Here is a 17,951-nt window from a genome sequence, read left to right on the forward strand (position 1 = left end):
CACTCCATAATTAACGGTAGAAACTGAGTTGTTTTCAACCTGATTGGCAGCGCATGAAGAGTCTACACAGAAAATGATCGTATACATTCCATTATTACTAACACGCACCAACAAGGCCAATATTGAACCACCACGTACCATGTATCCATGTTGATTATTCAAGCCCTGCACCCTATAAATACCATCACGCACTTGAACAAGAAATCGCATCATACACAAAACAAATTAATACCTCACTCTCCATTCATCAAATTAATAAAACCAGCTATATGAATCCCATAATGAATACCCAATTTGCTCTTTGCATTATTTTGGCATTCTCCTTCTGTGGTATGATAACAATTCATCCTTTGAGTTTCCTTTTTTAAATTTAATATGCTATTATATCCATATATTTGATGCATGACTAGCTAGCTTAGCTATCTTCATTATTATTTTAATAGGAATTTTATTAGAGAATCTTTACCCGTTCAGTTGTGAAAAACACTAAACAGTTTAGTATTTTTCTAATAAAACAGTAGAAAATTACTTATTTCTTTCCTAGGAAAACTATGGATAAACTAAAATAGCACTAACTACGTACCTACTTTGTCTTAAAAACACTTTTAACTATTTTTTTTTAAATTATTTTTTAAAATTTATTATGAAGATTGTAACTAAATACATAGAAATAAGGCAGGAACTGTAAAAATTGATTAGTTTTTTTTTTTTATTTAGCATGTGAACCATGGTAAAGATTTTTTTTTCTTTTTTTAATGATATTATTCAGAAAATCCAAAACAAATATTTAAAATCAAATTTAAGAGCTACCAAAGGGCAATTAGTGTTACTTTAGTTTAATTACATATAACGAATTTAAGTTTATAACTTACCAACTTAATTAACTATTCTTGTAAAAAAAAACATAATTTCATGATAAGCATTCCCAATTAATTTGTTTATATATAAACGTCTTTTTTTTTTCTTCACAAAAACTTAATTGTTACTTCTAAAGTTTACTAAGCATTCTCAATTAATTTGTCTATATATGCGAGATTACTTTAGGCATCGATTTTTATGCGAGATTACTTTAGGCATCGATTTTTCATAATAAGTCAATTAATCAATATTTTCATGCATGTGTTGCCTCGTGTAGGAGCTTATGGAGCTAAGATCACATTCATGAACAAATGTCCATACACGGTATGGCCAGGAACCCTAACAAGTGCCCAAAAGCCTCAGTTATCAAAAACAGGTTTTGAGCTAGCATCTGGAAAATCCGATTCTGTGGATGTCCCATCTCCATGGGAGGGTCGGTTTTGGGGCCGAACCAGATGCTCAAACAATGCAGGCAAATTTAGTTGTGCCACTGCCGATTGTGGCTCCGGCCAAGTCGCGTGCAATGGTGCCGGTGCAGTTCCACCAGCAACATTAGCAGAACTACACGTAGAAGCCAACGGTGGACAAGACTACTACGATATAAGCAACGTTGACGGTTTCAACGTGCCCATGTCCATTGCTCCACAAGGTGGAACCGGTGATTGCAAACCCTCGAGTTGTCCTGCGAATATCAACGATGTGTGCCCGGCAAAGTTGCAGATGAAAGGACCTGCTGGGAAAGTGGTTGCTTGTAAGAGTGCTTGTGCGGCTTTCAATCAGCCACAATATTGTTGCACTGGAGAATTCAACTCGCCGGATAAATGCAAGCCTACCCAATACTCTGATATTTTTGAAAAGCAATGTCCTCAAGCTTATAGCTATGCTTATGATGATAAAAGTAGTACTTTTACTTGCTTCAAAGGACCTAACTACACCATCACATTCTGCCCTTGAACTTGAAATGCCATATTACTTTACTATTTAACCACAATGAAATGTGTGGTTTGAAATAATACCCTAGTATGTATGTAAGGAATAAACAATCACATTTTGGTGATTGCATATGTATTGGCTCATATGATACGTGTTTTAATAAAAATTGTCATAAATTATACTACTTCTCGCTTAATTGTTTGTGTGCGCGCTACCAGTATCACCTTAGTATATTATATTACTAATTCCGCACCACATTACCCGACTTCCATCCATGCCTGATCCTTCCATCACCAAAGCATCTGCACTACTGTTCGCTTTTCGGTCAACATGGACAAAGGAAACCTTTGTCAGATCCATGAATAGGTTGCTAAGCTTGTTACTGTAAAATCTCATCTCCCATAGACTAGCTAGTCTCCACTTTTTTCAACCATGACAGAGCAGAGTTCAACCTCAAACAATAAATGAAATTGCTAACAGATATTGGTCCTATATATAAAGGTAAAGACAAGAAGAATTTCATAAAATTAGTTGTGAAATGGCTAAATAAGGTTCTCTAGACCTTGTATACAGACACATGATAATATTTGACGAGAGATATTTTCCTTTCAAAAGCTTTGCCAATTAGTAGTTGTAAGTGATCTTTGGTTAATAAGCTCTAGCAGTCCAGCTTAATGCCAACAATAACCAGAAAACAAAGAGTGTGAACCAAAAAATGGAAAATTAACTCTGACATAAGGCTTGGAAACAAACAATCAAAAGCTAAATACATTAACTTGCAAGACGGAAGTTATATGTATAGACAAGACTAGGCATACTTTAGTGACAAGAAACTATAATTAATAGAAAGAAAACACTGACACAAATACATGCCTAAGAATATGAATTTAATGTGCATGTAAATTTTAATAAATAATACTCCCTCTAGTTCCACAAAAATTGACATCTTTGCTAAAAAAAGTCCTAAAATGATTGACAATTTCAATTTCAATTTTAGTCCTTATACTGACGTAGAACATAACCAAACTATGGGAGGTCTAACCTATTTTCATCTCCTTATACAGGCTATGATTATACCACCAACAGGAAAGCTTTCAGTTTTCAGAACCTCCAGCAATGCCTCTAGCGACGCCAGTACATAAATACCCTCACCGCTCCTTTCAATCCTGCTCATGCCCAATATTATAGTTTGAATCATCGCCAGGCTTCATCACGTATAAATCAGTGCCAGGAATAGCATGTTTGATCCCCTGAAATATTATCCAAAAAATTATACCAAAACACTGGTTCTTGAAACATTTAAAAACATTAGAATGAAGAAAGACATTGTTAAAAAGGCATAAAGAAGTCAATATCCCAAAGAAGTACCTGGGCAATGATTTTGACAGCCTTCACATCTTTGATTTCTTTGCGACGACGATGATGAGCCTAAAATTAGACCACCGTTACTTAGCAAGAAGACAAATCTGGATGGTGGAGTTCATTGTTTTAGAATATATTACAAAAAAGATATGATTGACAATCAACATTAACATGCATTGGTGACAAGTTCATTCGTTAAAGCCACCAATATAAATCTGTAATGTGCAAGATTAGCCGAGTTCATTCATTCAACCCATTAATATAAATAAACTTTGTGATGTGCAAGCAACTAATCGTCAATTGACATGCTTTCTATGTTTGGAAAACCCTCCATAATGTGGAGTATGAACGACAATACTTGCTGGAACATTTCTGACTTATGGCAAGTCTCAACAATATCTCAAGAGGGACCACCAGTTCAAAAATTTCAGTAATTATCATCTACTATGAGCAAGTCCGAAATGTTGATTTCAAAGTTTTAAAACATCATAAAAACTAATATGCTTTTTCATGCAATCACACACTAGAAGAGCTAGAAACACGCACCACTGGATTACAAGTTAAACTATCTTACTGTGAAACTCAATTCTGCGAGTGAATTTCCATTTAAGGAGACTAGAATTCCACGAGGTTTTAGCCTTGAACTCGAGGTTAATGTCAATTTTGTTAAACAACAGAATATCATAATTTCTGACTATAACATGTCCGAGGATAGGATATTAGATTATATTTTGGCTACAAGGATATTACTTTTAAGTTTTAACCAATGCTTTTAAAGAATATAAACTCTTGCAAGCTTTCTAGTTGAGTTCACCTAAACTTTGAAATAGCTTTAAGTTCCAGAATTAGTTCACCTCTAGGTCACAACCTCAACTCAGAAAATTTACTGCCATTTCAAAGACGTTTAGCAATGGATTTGAGCTCCAAAGTTAGAGCCCTCTAACAAAGAACGCATATATTTATTTCAAGGGTATCATCTAAGCCAGAATTGATAAAATTGACATTTAAAATTTCCATCAAACTATGGACTTTGTGTTTTTAAGCTCCGCGCCTTCATGCTAAGCACAATGTTAAAAATCGAGGATGTCATTCCTTAGCTTCTAACAGTTTAGCAATCATTGAAACTCATTCAAAGTTCAACATGTCTTTTTCATTCCAAAACCATACTTTAATACCGAATCAACAAAATATATCAACTCAGCACACAAAAAGTATCTTGTTCACATGCATACTAGAAAATTATGTACCTAAGTTATCATTTTCCAATCATTTAAGTTTGAGGTTAGTAACATATATGTCATTTAAGTTTTTTTTTAATACATAAGTCCTTTTTTAAGTGTATGATTTGGCATGTTGATGGGTCAAACACAACGTTTTTGTGATCTGATGTGACTAATATCATCTCCTTAACTACCGCAACATACAAAAACGTTACATCACATTATCATTTTTGTAATGTTTGGTTAACAAAATGCTAAATTGAAATTGTTTGAAAACTTAAAAGACTTACGTGCGACCAAAATAACATAAAAATATATTTGTTACAAACTTCAAAACTAAAGGACGCGTGATGTAATTTATCCCAATTAAAAATAAATAAGTGTTCATTAAAAAGTTGCGTAATTATTACATGATCAACTATAACAACCTAGTTTTTTAAGACAAATTTTTTATTTCTAAATTCTTTAACCAACTGTCGAACACTTGTTACCAAGACATTTAATTTTTTTATATATTATTAAATAAAATGTAATCAAAACCATAAATAAAAAAAGGGGGAATTAGTCACTTTAGTCCCTGAATGGGAAATGAGTAGTCACTTTAGTCCCTGAATCCAGAAAAATTGCAAAACAGTCCCTGAATGTAGACTCCGTTGGTCAAGTTTAGGGACTGAAGTGACCAACAAAGTCTACATTCTGGGACTAAATTGACTAACGAAGTCTGCATTCAGGAACTAAATTGACTAATAGAGTCTACATTCAGGGATTATTTTGCAATTTATCTGCATTTAGAGACTAAAGTGACGACAAGGACTAAAGTGAGTAATCTAGCTAAAAAAAAGTAATCAACTGGTGTAAATGTTTCCCTCAAAAACATTCCAAAACATAAAACTTTCCCTGAAAAAAGTGGTGTAAAACTGTAATTTTAGATGGAGGTTTTATTGACTGTCAAAAAAAAGATGGAGGTTTTATTAAAACTCTTAAATGAACACATCTTGAGTAGTGTATTGCCATGTAGGAGCTGTGTACTATTTTGGTCCGTAGTAGCAAACAAAATCTTTTTTGGGAATGAATTAATCAATGAGTTACTCTTATTGTTCTATAATTCCGAATCCGATACATGTAAATTGATTGTAATTAGCACTTACAACTTATGATTCTAAAACACGAATAATAACTTACAGAATCTTTTATTATGGGATGGAATGAATTATAATTATAAGTTATTATTATTGTTGTAACAATTGAATTGATTCAATGCAACCAAATTGTGTTGCAAACATCTTTTAGGGTTCCTTTTCGCCAAAACAAAGAATGGGCAAGAAAAAGATGAAGACGGCACCGATTGATCGTGTTCCAAAACATTCTCAACAGCCAAGGAGTTCACCTCCTAAACGCCGCACTGATTTCTCTTTTTTCAATCGTGCTCCTTCTTCTTTTTCCAATTCTCCTATTGGTATGCTGTCATTCTTCTTGATTTCTTATAATTGAATTTCATTGTTTCTCAATCTTGATTGTTTAATTGCTTAATCTGAAAATTACTTGAATTTTAGTAGATTATTTTTAGTAATTAAACAACCAATTCCAATTGAAATTTTGAAAATTGAGATCCCCTTCTCTCCTTCATTCATCATGTTGGGAAAATCAATTGAAATTTCCTTATTAATGTAAGTGACTGGAAATTATAGAGCTGCATTCTGTTAGGAAGAGATGTGATGCAATTCATGTCTAGTTAGCAGGACTAGGCGTGCGTTTGTGGGTGATCACTTGTAGGTTGTATCGAGATGAGTGTGTTTATCATCATTCCTTGTAAGTTTGTAGAATGATACACACCTACTGTTAGCTATACAATCTTTGTAATCATATTTGAGATGGTGAATACATATGATATGGGCGTTTCTGTAAACGTAGGCAAAAGGTTCCAAACCATGTTAAATCTTTGTATATGCTCTTACTTTCTTTATGATTTGTTAGTGTATGTTCTATCAAAGATCCTAGGGGAATTCGGCGTGTGTGAGTTTTCGCCAACAGATCATACTTACAAAGTATAGCAATACTTGGCTTGACGACAGTTTTGTAAAAATTTCACATATTTAGTTTTAGGGAAATGCTAACAAAGTGTAAGGGCACTTGTTAAGAAGTCCAAATACGAAACTTTATATTGGGAAAGATGTATTCCCAACACATTGAAACTTTAAAAAGGAACTTTTTCCACATAAAATTTATAAAATTATTTCCTCTTTTGGATCATTTACAAGCACTTGTTAGCATTTCCCTTAGTTTTATATATCTTTTACGGTGTTTCAATGATTAAGCTATGAACTAAGTATAGCAACGTCGTTTCGTTCTTTGTTGCTTTGATTAGTTTCATGGCAATGGAGGGAAATCATGGCTTTGTTAGCATGCATGCTTAATTGTTTGGTGAATATTCACAATAAAATTTTATGTAGCAGATAGTTCTTTGGTAAGAAGAGTAGATCAGATGGAGAGTAGTCAAATCACTAGAGGCAGAGGAGGAAGACCCAAAAAAACTATAAGAGAAACTATTAATAAAGATCTAGAGATTAATGAGTTGGATAGAAAATTAGAAATATGGTATATGATTATAGAGCATTATGGCGTCGGTTGATCCGGTTAGTGGGATAAGGCTTGGTTGTTGTTGTTTGATTGATTTCAATGCTCCAGCGGCTTCTGTTTTTCTTAATTGTCTGAGAGGAAAAGTGTAGAATTGTATATTTTTGTCATAAACAAATAATGAACTCTCTCTATAACACCTATCCATCATAAGTGAAGTTTGATAGAATTTTATAGAAAGATGTGACTGATCTTTCATCTGGCCAATTCTTTCAAACAGAATCCTTACCTGGCTCGTCTTCCGGTGAAATGAGATTGTCCAATGTCACAGCAAACAGTTCGCTGGAGAGGAGAATGACGGTTAAACAATTTTCTAATGATACCCTGATTCGATGCAACAACTACCAAGATGGTAGACCAGTCTGTTCATCTGAGTCTTTTGATGTTCCAGTTGCAGAATTGGATTCAGTTTACCTTTCCGGAAATAGGTCTACTCTTTGTTGGACTGGCATGCTAGTACAATTAAGTTGAATCTGAGACCTTTCACTTTTTATGTTTCTAAGTGACTGAAACTTATGATTTTCTGTTTCATTACAGGGATGCTTGTACTAAGATGTCAGAATCTACCCCACGTGAATCATCTGTCAGTGATAACAGTTCTCTTGCTGTAACACCTGGAAGTGTTGTATGGGCAAGAACAGCTTGTCAAATGTGGTGGCCTGCCGAGGTATTCACTTGATATCTTGTAATATTAGTTGTTTACAGAGGCCAATATGAAGTTAATTGGACAAAAGGGTTCATATTTACAGAGCCCACCTTCTCCTTTTGGCATCCCTAAAGGATCTCTTTGCGTACACTTAACTATCCACCTAATTTTTTTAGGGGAAAATTCACAAGTATTTGGATATTGCAACATGTTCTTATCTTTCAAATTGGATAATCTAGATTTAAAATGTAAAGTGGCTTTTGATTTAACCAATGGAGTATGTCAGTTTTAGCCTAATGGTATTTTCCTCTTCTCTTTTGAATTGTATTTAATTGAGTAGCATTATGTTAAATAAAGACTTGATGATATAAATACAAGTGAATATCATCTTCATATTGTCTTGGCTAACAATTGTTACAAACTTCCCTTTTATTTGTGTTTACTCGTTCTAGTCTGCTTCTCTCTGCGTGAAGATTTGTTAGACAATGTTCTCTCATGGGAACTCTAGAAGTTAAGCTGCGTAAACAGTCATTTTCGTTACTGAAGTGTCTAAATTGAAAACACATCTTCAAGTGTTTCTTTAGTTAGTAATTTTGCTCATCAAATGTGTCTTTTGTTAGGTTGATCCTCAAATGTGTTTTTTGTTGGTCACTTTGGTCCTCCATTGTGTTTTTCATTAGTCAATTTAGCCCAAAAATTTAAAAAATACAGTGACATCCGGAGATGTATTGGTAATTTTGATACATTCAGGGACTATAATGACAACGCTTCATACATTGAAAGACCAAAATGGTTGTTTACCCAATTAAATTTAATATTTTGAAAATCTATTTTTGTGTGCCAAATTTTATAAATCTTCAATGTATTGAAGATCAAACTTTTGTGCATAGAATCATTCAATACAAAATTCTCCTCCACTTTACTTGTTGAATACTTTTGTGGATTATAATATATACACTACTGATGCAAGTTGTCATTCTTTTGATGTTGCATTGATGTGTGTTATACTTCAGAATGTTTTGAATCCTCGTCTCTTTGATTCTAGTTGGTAAAATTTATGAATTTGGTGTGGAGCTGATATTTATGCATCGCTGTTCCATTCTTCTATATTCATTTTTAAAAATTACTTTTCCAGATAATGGAAGAAAGCTGTGCATTGTCTGACCGTGTTAATGATGGGAATGTTTTAGTGCAGTTTTATGGAAATCATCCTAGGTATTGGGGCATATATTATACTTGGGAGTTTCTTGGATTTACGTAATATCGTCTACTGATTGCATTTTGAATTATACTTTTTACGTTTACAGTGCTTGGATTGATCCCACCACAGATATTTCAATTTTTGAGGATGTAAGTTTAATCCTTGTCCTGCATTATGCTTTTGTACATACAAGTTCATGTTTTCACTATGATTTTGTACTTACTAATTCAGGGTGTTCACTATCTCTTTTTTACATTTTGATAACATGTAAGATCTAAATAAATCCACACTAGAATAGGTGGTTGAAGAATCCCTCATCTTCAACCTCGAAGGAAGAAACAAGAGAGCAGAGAAAGCTTTATTTTAACTAAATGTAATTCATATCATCGTATGTCAGAGAATTAATTTGTCCACTTTCGTAGACAGCGTTTAATTAGCGTTTGAACGATTTCCAAAGTTATAAATTCTTATAAGTTCTAACGCACCTTTTTTTTAAGACTTGGGTTGTTGGATAATTTCGAGATTGTTTTTGTCTCACAATTCTGTCACGCAGGCTTTAAATTTAACCATTGTAAAAGAAACAGTTTTATCGCATTTTGCGTAAAGTATATATCTCCATTGCCTCATGTCTATGCATTCTTCTAACCCACCCACCCTTGTTTGCTTAAAGTATATATCGTCATTGTCTTGTGTTTATTGCAGTCTTTTGAAGAAAGGAGCAATAACCCTTCAAGTGATTTTCAAGATGCTCTAAAGCAAGTATGTTGCATATTTTTGTTACAGTAAATTTTACAATTCTTCTCTCTATCTCTCTATCTAATTTTCTCTCTTGTCTAAATTTTCATTTGTATTCTAATTTATATGATACCAGGCCCTGCAAAGGAAGACACAACTTAGTTCTTGCCAAAATCTGAGTCCTGATAGGTCTACTCACTCCAACCAGCAAGATCATTCAGCTGGTATGTTCCTGTTTTTTATTTTTATTCCAAATCATGTTTTGCACAGTAAAATGGTTTAAAACAGGAAGTCCCATTCCTGAGTCCTATGGGTGCATAAGTAAATAAGAAGAATCAGTTTTATTTCGTGCTTTAATTGAATAGTATATTTTTAACCAAAAGTAATATGCATTGTAAGCTTTGTTCAATGCTTGTTTTCTCGAATATCCATAAAAGAAATTGTAAATCCATGACAGTGATATATGATAGTCACACTAATAGGGTTTTGAGAATCACTTCCTTCAAAAAAGTCTCACATGGGTAGTCTTGTCTGTTATCCACGGATAATTTCATTTGTCCATGCATGTTTTGGACATTTGTTAGCCTCAATTACAAAACTTAGACTCTTGTCTCAAGCACACATGCACAGTTGCACACCCATACCTCACTAGATAATTCATAAACCCTCCTAAAATGATTTACTCTCTGTTTTTCCTTTTGCTTTTTAATATGGATTTATGGTTTGAGCAGGTAAATGCACTTCACCTAGCTCAAGCAGAACAATCAACGATTTTCAAGAGAAGCGGAGAGGGAAAAGGGAACGTAAACCCAAGGTTCATTTTGATGTGAGTTGCTAACTCAATACTTATGACATGACCATTATTAGAACTTATTTCTCATTTACATTGAATGAATAAATTCTCTTCCAGGAGGTTACTCATCCAATGAAATCAGAAACGAAGGATAGGCGGTTAAAGATAATGCGGTACCTTGGCCTTGCACCTCCAGTTGGTTCTCCTTTTTGACCATGAATACAAATGAAGTTATTAATTTTTCAAGAGGAGTGCTATCAACGCATTCTTCTAAGACACTCTTTTCAGCACACGTTATCTAATTGGTTGAAATTCAAACGGGTCCTACTAAATCATGTAGGTCCCACATAAATTTAGCGGAACCAATTTGAATTTCCACGATTAGAGAATGTGTGTTGGGAAGAGTATTTTCGAGAGTGTGTTTCAAATGTTTTCGGTCCTACCACTTATTTCTCCTTTTTTTTTTTTTTTTTTTATATTCATAGTTGCTTCTATAGTTTTACTTCACGCCATTGCCATAGTAACAACACTTTTTTCCGGATTATCTACTCTCATTGTTTCATTATATGTAAAAATTCTATTATTCTTATGAGTCATGACAGCATAAAGGAATATCACTAGTTATACAATAAAAGTTGCACTTAGCACATTTTGATGTTAGTGTATATTTCAAGACTTTAGAATTATGAAAAACTATCTCAAAATAAGTTTTTTAGGGAATATCTCAAAATAAGCTAATCTGTTTTTTAGGGATTAACTCAAAATAAGTTAATCTACATAAGATACCTAAGATCTGAGAAGAGCAAATAATTTAGATGATAGACAGGGTATGTGCTGTGTTTATTGGTTTAAAGCCGAATGGATCATCTTATGAATATTTATATTTGATTAAAGAAATATTGAGTCAAGAAATGAAAAAAAAAAAAAAAACAAAACAAAGAAACTTTGTTTAATTGAATAGTTAATTAAAGATAAATTAATATTAATATATTTTGATATAGGAATTCTAAATATATCATAATATATATATATATATATATATATATATATATATATATATATATATATATATATGAAATGACATGCGATTTTTTTGGCTGAAAACAAAAAATGGCATGAGGATTTCATTAGAGCAAGAGAGGATGACGTGATTTTATCAGGTTCGAAAATAAGAACTCAAAACTAGTAGCTCGATGCCTTGATTAAAATATATATCGAACTTAAAAAAAAAATGTTTTATGTATCTGTCAATTTTTTTATGTAATTTAAATATTAAAAATTGCTCTTACATTATAGTTTTTTCTATTAAAAAATGATATTGCCACAAAAAATGTTTTCAATTTTAATTTTTGTTTAACTTTTTACAACTATGCACTGATAATGTGATTTTTCTACTTAGATACCCAATCAGAAAAATGTTATACACTATAAATTATAGACTCAAACACTACATTTTTCTATGTTTATCATCCGATTTATAAGAAAACATTACGTTTTTCTGTGTTAATCCTTCAGTTCATAAGGAAAGGGGTACTGATAATTTGTGGTTCGACTGTAAGGTAAATATTTTGTTCATTATTAAAGTGGCATATATAATAACATTATAAACTACCAAAAAAGATCTATATTTTCCAAGATATTTAAGGTGTGTCATAGCTCAATAGACATTCGAAGAAATTTGTGAATCGAAATTCAAACTATAGACATAAGATAACACACTAATAATATGAACATGTTGGTTAGCTTCTAAATATTGGTTGATGTATCAAATTACATCGAGCATATTTGATTAATATAATGCTATAAGTATATTTATGTAAGAATAAATAAATTATGAACGTTCATAATTAACATTTTCTTGTATAAAAACTGTTTCACAAACAAAGTGAACTAGTCATGAAATATCTATCAATGGTGATAAAACGTCATGTCTCCTCATTCATTTATATCTGTATTATTGGTGTTTCACACCGTTGATTGTTTTGAATTATTTTCCTAATATTTAGTCTCATATGTGTGTCTTGTTCAATTTTGGGAGAGTTGTAATAAAGTTACTAATACCAACATGATAAAAAAGACCAAATGACAAGCAGGATGTTGGATCAGCCAAAAGAATAAAGTAAACATGAGAAGACGAAAGGGAACATCAGATTTTTTATTTATTTTTCAATAAAGGGAACATCAGATATCGATGAATCTAGATGATTTATTTTTGGATATTTTTATTTCTTTGCTTAAATATACTTTTTTTTGACAAAAAATATACTTTTAGTCATGGAAAATATACTATTTTTTTAGTTATGTAAAAAAAAAAAAAACCTTACAAATACATCACTTGCTTTTGATTATTGATATTTTTGTTTAAGTTTCTACAAAATTTGTTTGTGTTAAATGCAATATTTTTAGTTTTTTTATTTAAAAAAAAATCAAAAATGGAATATATTAATGAAGGCGATGACACCCCCCTAGCACAAGGTGTATCAAGGAAGCCATCCCAAGAACAATCAGTCAAGTATAATAATTACAGAAACACGGTCAGTCGATACCCAAGCAAATCAAAGGGTCCAACCACCATCTATGAGAACCGTACTTGAAAGTGGCATTATTAGCCTTCAGCCACCATAGCGAGTGGTATTTAACTCTATCTAAAAGCTGCATAATGGGGGTTTGGATGTTATTAAAAATCCCGTTGCTACGCTCATTCCAAACCTGCCACACACATAAAAGCCATAAAAGCTATAGAAACGATCGACGCTTCTTCGAATGACCTGTATAATGAATAAACTGATAGAAGTGATCCCTAATATTGTTGGGGTCTACTCCTGTGATACCAATCCAAGACCTGATTAATTGCCACAAGGAACCGAAAACATCACATTGAAGGAACAAATGAACCGCTGATTCGTCGCTGGCGCACCCTGCCCCACATCTCGCGGCCTTGTGGTGAATGATCCCTCGCCTCAAAAGATTGATCTTGGTTGGCAAACACCAACATATCCATCCTCTTTTCTTTTGCTGATTTTATTACAATAAATGAGTAAATTATTTTATGCTGACTTTTAAACCCATCCTATATCTAAGATAGTAATTTTTATTTTTTTTTGAAAATTCAATATCGGGTGCAAACAAGACTAATATGTGGGGTTTGATCCTACCATTTATTTACGGGGTCTCGTTAAAAGACAGAGCAAAACTTTGTACAGATCAATCCACTAAAATTGACGTCATAAAAAAATTAATCGTAAAACATTGAGAACAATACAATTTAAAGTCCTAAACTAACACCATATAAGTTAATTTTTTAACTAGAGATATATGATATGATAAAGTTTAAAATTAATTTATCGTATAATTTTTTTTTGAGGAAATTTATCGTATCACATAATGTTGGTTTATCTAACAATTGATTGTGAAATATATGATAATTTATCTTATAACGTCTCTCATATGTGTTCATCAAACTTATCAAATATATGGTCAGTTAGATTATCGAAAATAGATTTTTTCAAAAAAAAAAGATTATCTAAAAAAGATTAATGATCACTAGCACACAAAATTTATGATATTTCGCACCAATATAGTTGTAATCAATATCGCGCGACAACTCAGTGTAGTTATCAAAGAAACACCAATCAAGACAAACAAATCCACTTTTTCTTTTAAAAAAAAAAAGATAAACAGATTCATTAGTAAGGTAATTACGTCAATAATATTGCAAAACACTAAAGAAATTAGTGATTAATCATCGTATGAATATTTTTTCTTCTTAACACTCCCATTTCAAAGGAAAAATGTTCTCATTAATTCGAAATTTGGATATAGCTAAGAGTGAATCATCTCCATTTTTGAACACTATCATTGTCACTCTTATTCAAAATAAGGGAAGTCTTTGTTGGTTCACAAACTTTTCGACATACCATTTAAGAGCACACAAAAATACATACAATTTTATTATATTAAAAATAAATATGATTTAATTATTTTTTATTCTAGCTTTTCTTAAGTCTGTCTCTAATTTGTGTTTATATACTCATGAGTTGTGATCAATTAGATATTTTCATTCAAAATATTCATATTTTCGGTTGAGTTAGATGTTAAATGCAAAATTAGCGAGATACATCAATTAGCGAGATCTTAGAATTTTAGAATTTTTCTAATTACACCCTATGTATTCTTGGTTACACCTTAAAATGACAAAATTATCATTAAATAAAATAAAATTTTCAAATTCACTCATTCACTCAGAAAACTAACACATCTTCCTTCTTTCCTCTTCCAAAACTCAGTTTAAGTAGGTTGTGTATATTAAGTTTAAGTGTACGCACTTAAACTCAGTTTAAGTAGGTCATGTAAACTTAGTTTAAGTAAGTCATGTAAACTGAGTTTGAGTGTGCATACTTAAACTCAGTTTAAGCAAGTCATGCAACTTAGTTTAAGTATGTCATGTAAACTGAGTTTAAGTGTAAATAATAAAAGTTGAATTTTGTTTTAACCTCTTCAACCTTGTTTAATGATTCTACATAATCTTATCTTATTTTAAGTATGTAAATGTAAGCTCAGTTTAAGTAGGTTATGTAAACCACGTAAACCAAGTTTACATGAACCTACTTAAGCTGAATTTAAGTTAACCTCAACAATGTAAATCAACGTTAACGCCACCATCAAATAACCGTCGTTGTACAATGCATAACATATCAACGTTGAACAGCAAGAAAAAAACGAAACTATAACATCATTGAAAAAGAAGAAGAGATTCACCTACGTATATGCAATAGAGTATGGATTAAATATGTTTTGATTCACTCTTTAATTCTTTATAGAGATTGATTGAACATTCATGATTGTTTGTGGGTGAAAGGGGATGAATTTTTAGAGTAACCATGAATAAAATTAAGGTTTTAAGATTTTTTTTATAAAAAGACAATTTTGGTATTAGAGGAATGATATCTTGACAACCAATTTTCAACAACTTTTGTGACAACTCTCTTTCATACTCTCATTATACTTTTATTCTCTCTCTTCCTTTTTCTCTCTCTATTGTCATTGTCCAATAAGAATGGAGAAAAAAGGTTGTCCCCAAAAAGTTGTTGAAAATTAGATGTCAAAATATCATTCCTCTTGGTATTATTGCAAACTTTAAAGTAAATTAGGATGTAACCGGATATATATGGCATGTGAATAGAAAAACTCGAGATCTTAAAATGAATGTCACTTTACATTTCCAATACAACTTTAATTTTTTTTTCTTCCAACTCTACCCTCAACAAATACTCCAACTTTTCTCTCACACAATTTCAATGCAACTTTAAGTTTGTCTTTTTCGTATAAAGTAAGAGGCAGTTTAGTAAAAATGTTATGTCTAATGATTATTTCATTCTATTCCTTAATCTGCGTGTAATTGACTAAAGCGACATTCATCTTGAAACGGAGGGAGTAGATTTAAAACGAGAGAGATTATTAATTAAATTCATATTTAATTTAATTAATAATGAATACTAAAATGTAAAAAAGAGAATTATTTCCTGTCACGGCAAAGGCATAACCAGCGCAGCAAAGTGTCTGTTGTGTATGTCCGCGCCGGGGGAAGAGAAGAGGCCCCCATTTCTTCTTCCTCTATAAATTATTCATTCATCTATTTCTATTACTTGCGTTACGGTTATTCCATCTTCTTCAAATGTCAATGGCTTCTTCAATCTCAATTCCCGCACCAGGTACACTCCTTCTCCAAATTCGCGATTCACTCCTTCAATTCCTCTTCCGATCTCTTAATCGCACTTTATTTTTCTCTTACAGAGGCAATTCAGGTTCTTCTCTCATTACTCGCCGATGATTCTTCATCCGTTCGTGAATCCTCCATGTCTTCTCTCAACGACCTTGCCGCACTGTAATCAATCCAATCACCTTCACTTCTTCATTTCTTACTCAATTTCACTTCAATATCGTTCATCGTGAGTTTTTCATGATTTTGTAGAAATCCTGTCCTCGTTCTCGAGTGCTGTGCTGCAGTTTCACGCGGTGGACGTCGAGTGAGTATTCTTCATAGCATTTTGTTAACTTGTTATAGTTAGATGAAATGATTTTGCTGATCATAGTTTTGTTCTTGTGTGTTTTTAGAGATTTCGAAACATTGCTGGAGTTTTTCAAGTTATGGCGGTTGGAGTTCGAGCTCTTGATGAAAGAGATGTTGATTCTGCTTTTATGGCCAAACTTGCTAAGATTGCTACTTCTGAGATGATATCATCTAAGGTCTCGTGCTTTAGTTCAACTTATGACATGATTTTACTTTGTGTATCAGATAGTAGTAATCTTAGCTGAAACTCCATTTACTGAAACTGTGAACTGAAATACAATCACACTCAAGTGAATAAATAGGAAATGTAAAGATAGAAGACAAAATCATCATGCTACTCTATAGTGAACTGAAATTAAAAACAAATGTAAATTTTGCTTTGATCAAAAGGAACAATGAATGATATGGAAGTTTCCTTTGACACTTTCTTAGGCCCAAACATCGGTGTCTGCGATTTGGAAGTTTTGATGATTGAATTTATATCCTTGTACTTAGTTGATTTTGTTTTTCTGGTTTTTCGGTTGATGTAGTAAAAGAGGTCAAGATGATTAAGGCTTTGTTTGCGATTTTGGAGGAGAAAGGAGGGGAAGACTTTGGGGGGTTCATTTTTCTTCATAATACAAAATCCTTCTCATTTGGGGGAACTTAAAAATTGTACGGAGGAGGGTTTTGGAAGGTTTATACGAATTTTTCAAATTTAATCTATGTTATTTTAATATTCTTAAAATTAAAAATATATTACTCATAAGCATTAGTTTATCATTCTCTAAAAAAATACTCTTTCAAAAAATGCGAAAGATCTCTCCATTTCCCCCTATATTTCCCACCCCCCAAAGCCCTCCCTTCCCCTTCCCTCCAAACTCCCAAACAGAGCCTAAGGATTTTGGAGGGGATTACTATTTTTCCTTTAAATTATGGAAGCTATAATACAAATTTATGGCTGATGATTTGAATTTTGAAAACCCCCTCCCCTCCAAAACCCTCACAATCCAAACATACGCGGAGTAGATTATGCTTATTTATGGATGGTGATTTGAAATTTGAAAGATAGTTTCCTTATAAAGTAACCAGTGTGATTCCTGTGGACTAATTTATGAAACAACTTACGTACATGTTAATTCTAAAGCAACAGGTTACAAATAATACAGCAACATTAATGACATTTAGGCCTTCTCACTAGATGGGTCGAATATATGGCTTAAATGACACAATAATTTTCTATCATGTATAAGTTTAAAAATAGATTGTTTACCTCTTATTCTCTTTTAATGTTTGACCTACGATACAACTTATCTTTGTTTTGCTTTCCCTCTAATTATTAAACTATCTTCTATCAAACTCTTTTATTATTTTGTATGGTTTTCAACTTGTAAATAATGACCCAGTGTTTGAAATTTAGTTGTCCAGTTATTCTTAGCGAACTGTCTAGCAGCCATTTCTTTAGTTATTCGTATGAGCAAATAGTTTTTGAGAGTTGAGGGAGAAGTTAAGTGAGTTTG

General features: G+C 32.3%; 3 protein-coding genes across 4 annotated transcripts in view; all 3 read left to right on the forward strand.

Annotated features, from left to right (window-relative positions):
- The first annotated feature begins 209 nt into the window (after positions 1-209).
- LOC146910599 (thaumatin-like protein 1b) lies at positions 210-1,975 on the forward strand. Its single transcript, XM_085725589.1, has 2 exons — positions 210-330; positions 1,136-1,975. Exons 1-2 carry the CDS (start codon positions 270-272, stop codon positions 1,810-1,812), a joined length of 738 nt encoding a protein of 245 aa, XP_085581715.1. The 5' UTR covers positions 210-269; the 3' UTR covers positions 1,813-1,975.
- A 3,649-nt stretch (positions 1,976-5,624) lies between these two features.
- Positions 5,625-11,031, forward strand: LOC146910600 (uncharacterized). Of its 2 annotated transcripts, XM_085725590.1 has the most exons (9): positions 5,625-5,829; positions 7,228-7,435; positions 7,545-7,674; positions 8,789-8,868; positions 8,961-9,003; positions 9,557-9,613; positions 9,726-9,813; positions 10,321-10,415; positions 10,500-11,031. In XM_085725590.1, the coding sequence occupies exons 1-9, from the start codon at positions 5,688-5,690 to the stop codon at positions 10,593-10,595; spliced, it is 939 nt and encodes a 312-aa protein (XP_085581716.1). In that variant the 5' UTR covers positions 5,625-5,687; the 3' UTR covers positions 10,596-11,031. The 2 variants fall into 2 exon arrangements, with proteins under 2 accessions (XP_085581716.1, XP_085581717.1); XM_085725591.1 differs by lacking the exons at positions 8,789-8,868; positions 8,961-9,003.
- A 4,878-nt stretch (positions 11,032-15,909) lies between these two features.
- LOC146910601 (ARM repeat superfamily protein) overlaps positions 15,910-17,951 on the forward strand; it is a 34,711-nt gene continuing 32,669 nt past the window's right edge. Inside the window, exons 1-4 of the mRNA XM_085725592.1 lie at positions 15,910-16,093; positions 16,176-16,266; positions 16,354-16,408; positions 16,497-16,628. Of these exons, the coding sequence (XP_085581718.1) occupies positions 16,057-16,093; positions 16,176-16,266; positions 16,354-16,408; positions 16,497-16,628 (315 nt within the window). The 5' untranslated portion in view covers positions 15,910-16,056. The remainder of the gene's footprint in view (positions 16,094-16,175; positions 16,267-16,353; positions 16,409-16,496; positions 16,629-17,951) is intronic.

The sequence above is a fragment of the Medicago sativa genome, chromosome 7, assembly GCF_051527215.1.
Source record: "Medicago sativa cultivar Bolivia chromosome 7, Bolivia_mono, whole genome shotgun sequence".
NCBI classification, from domain to species: domain Eukaryota; kingdom Viridiplantae; phylum Streptophyta; class Magnoliopsida; order Fabales; family Fabaceae; genus Medicago; species Medicago sativa.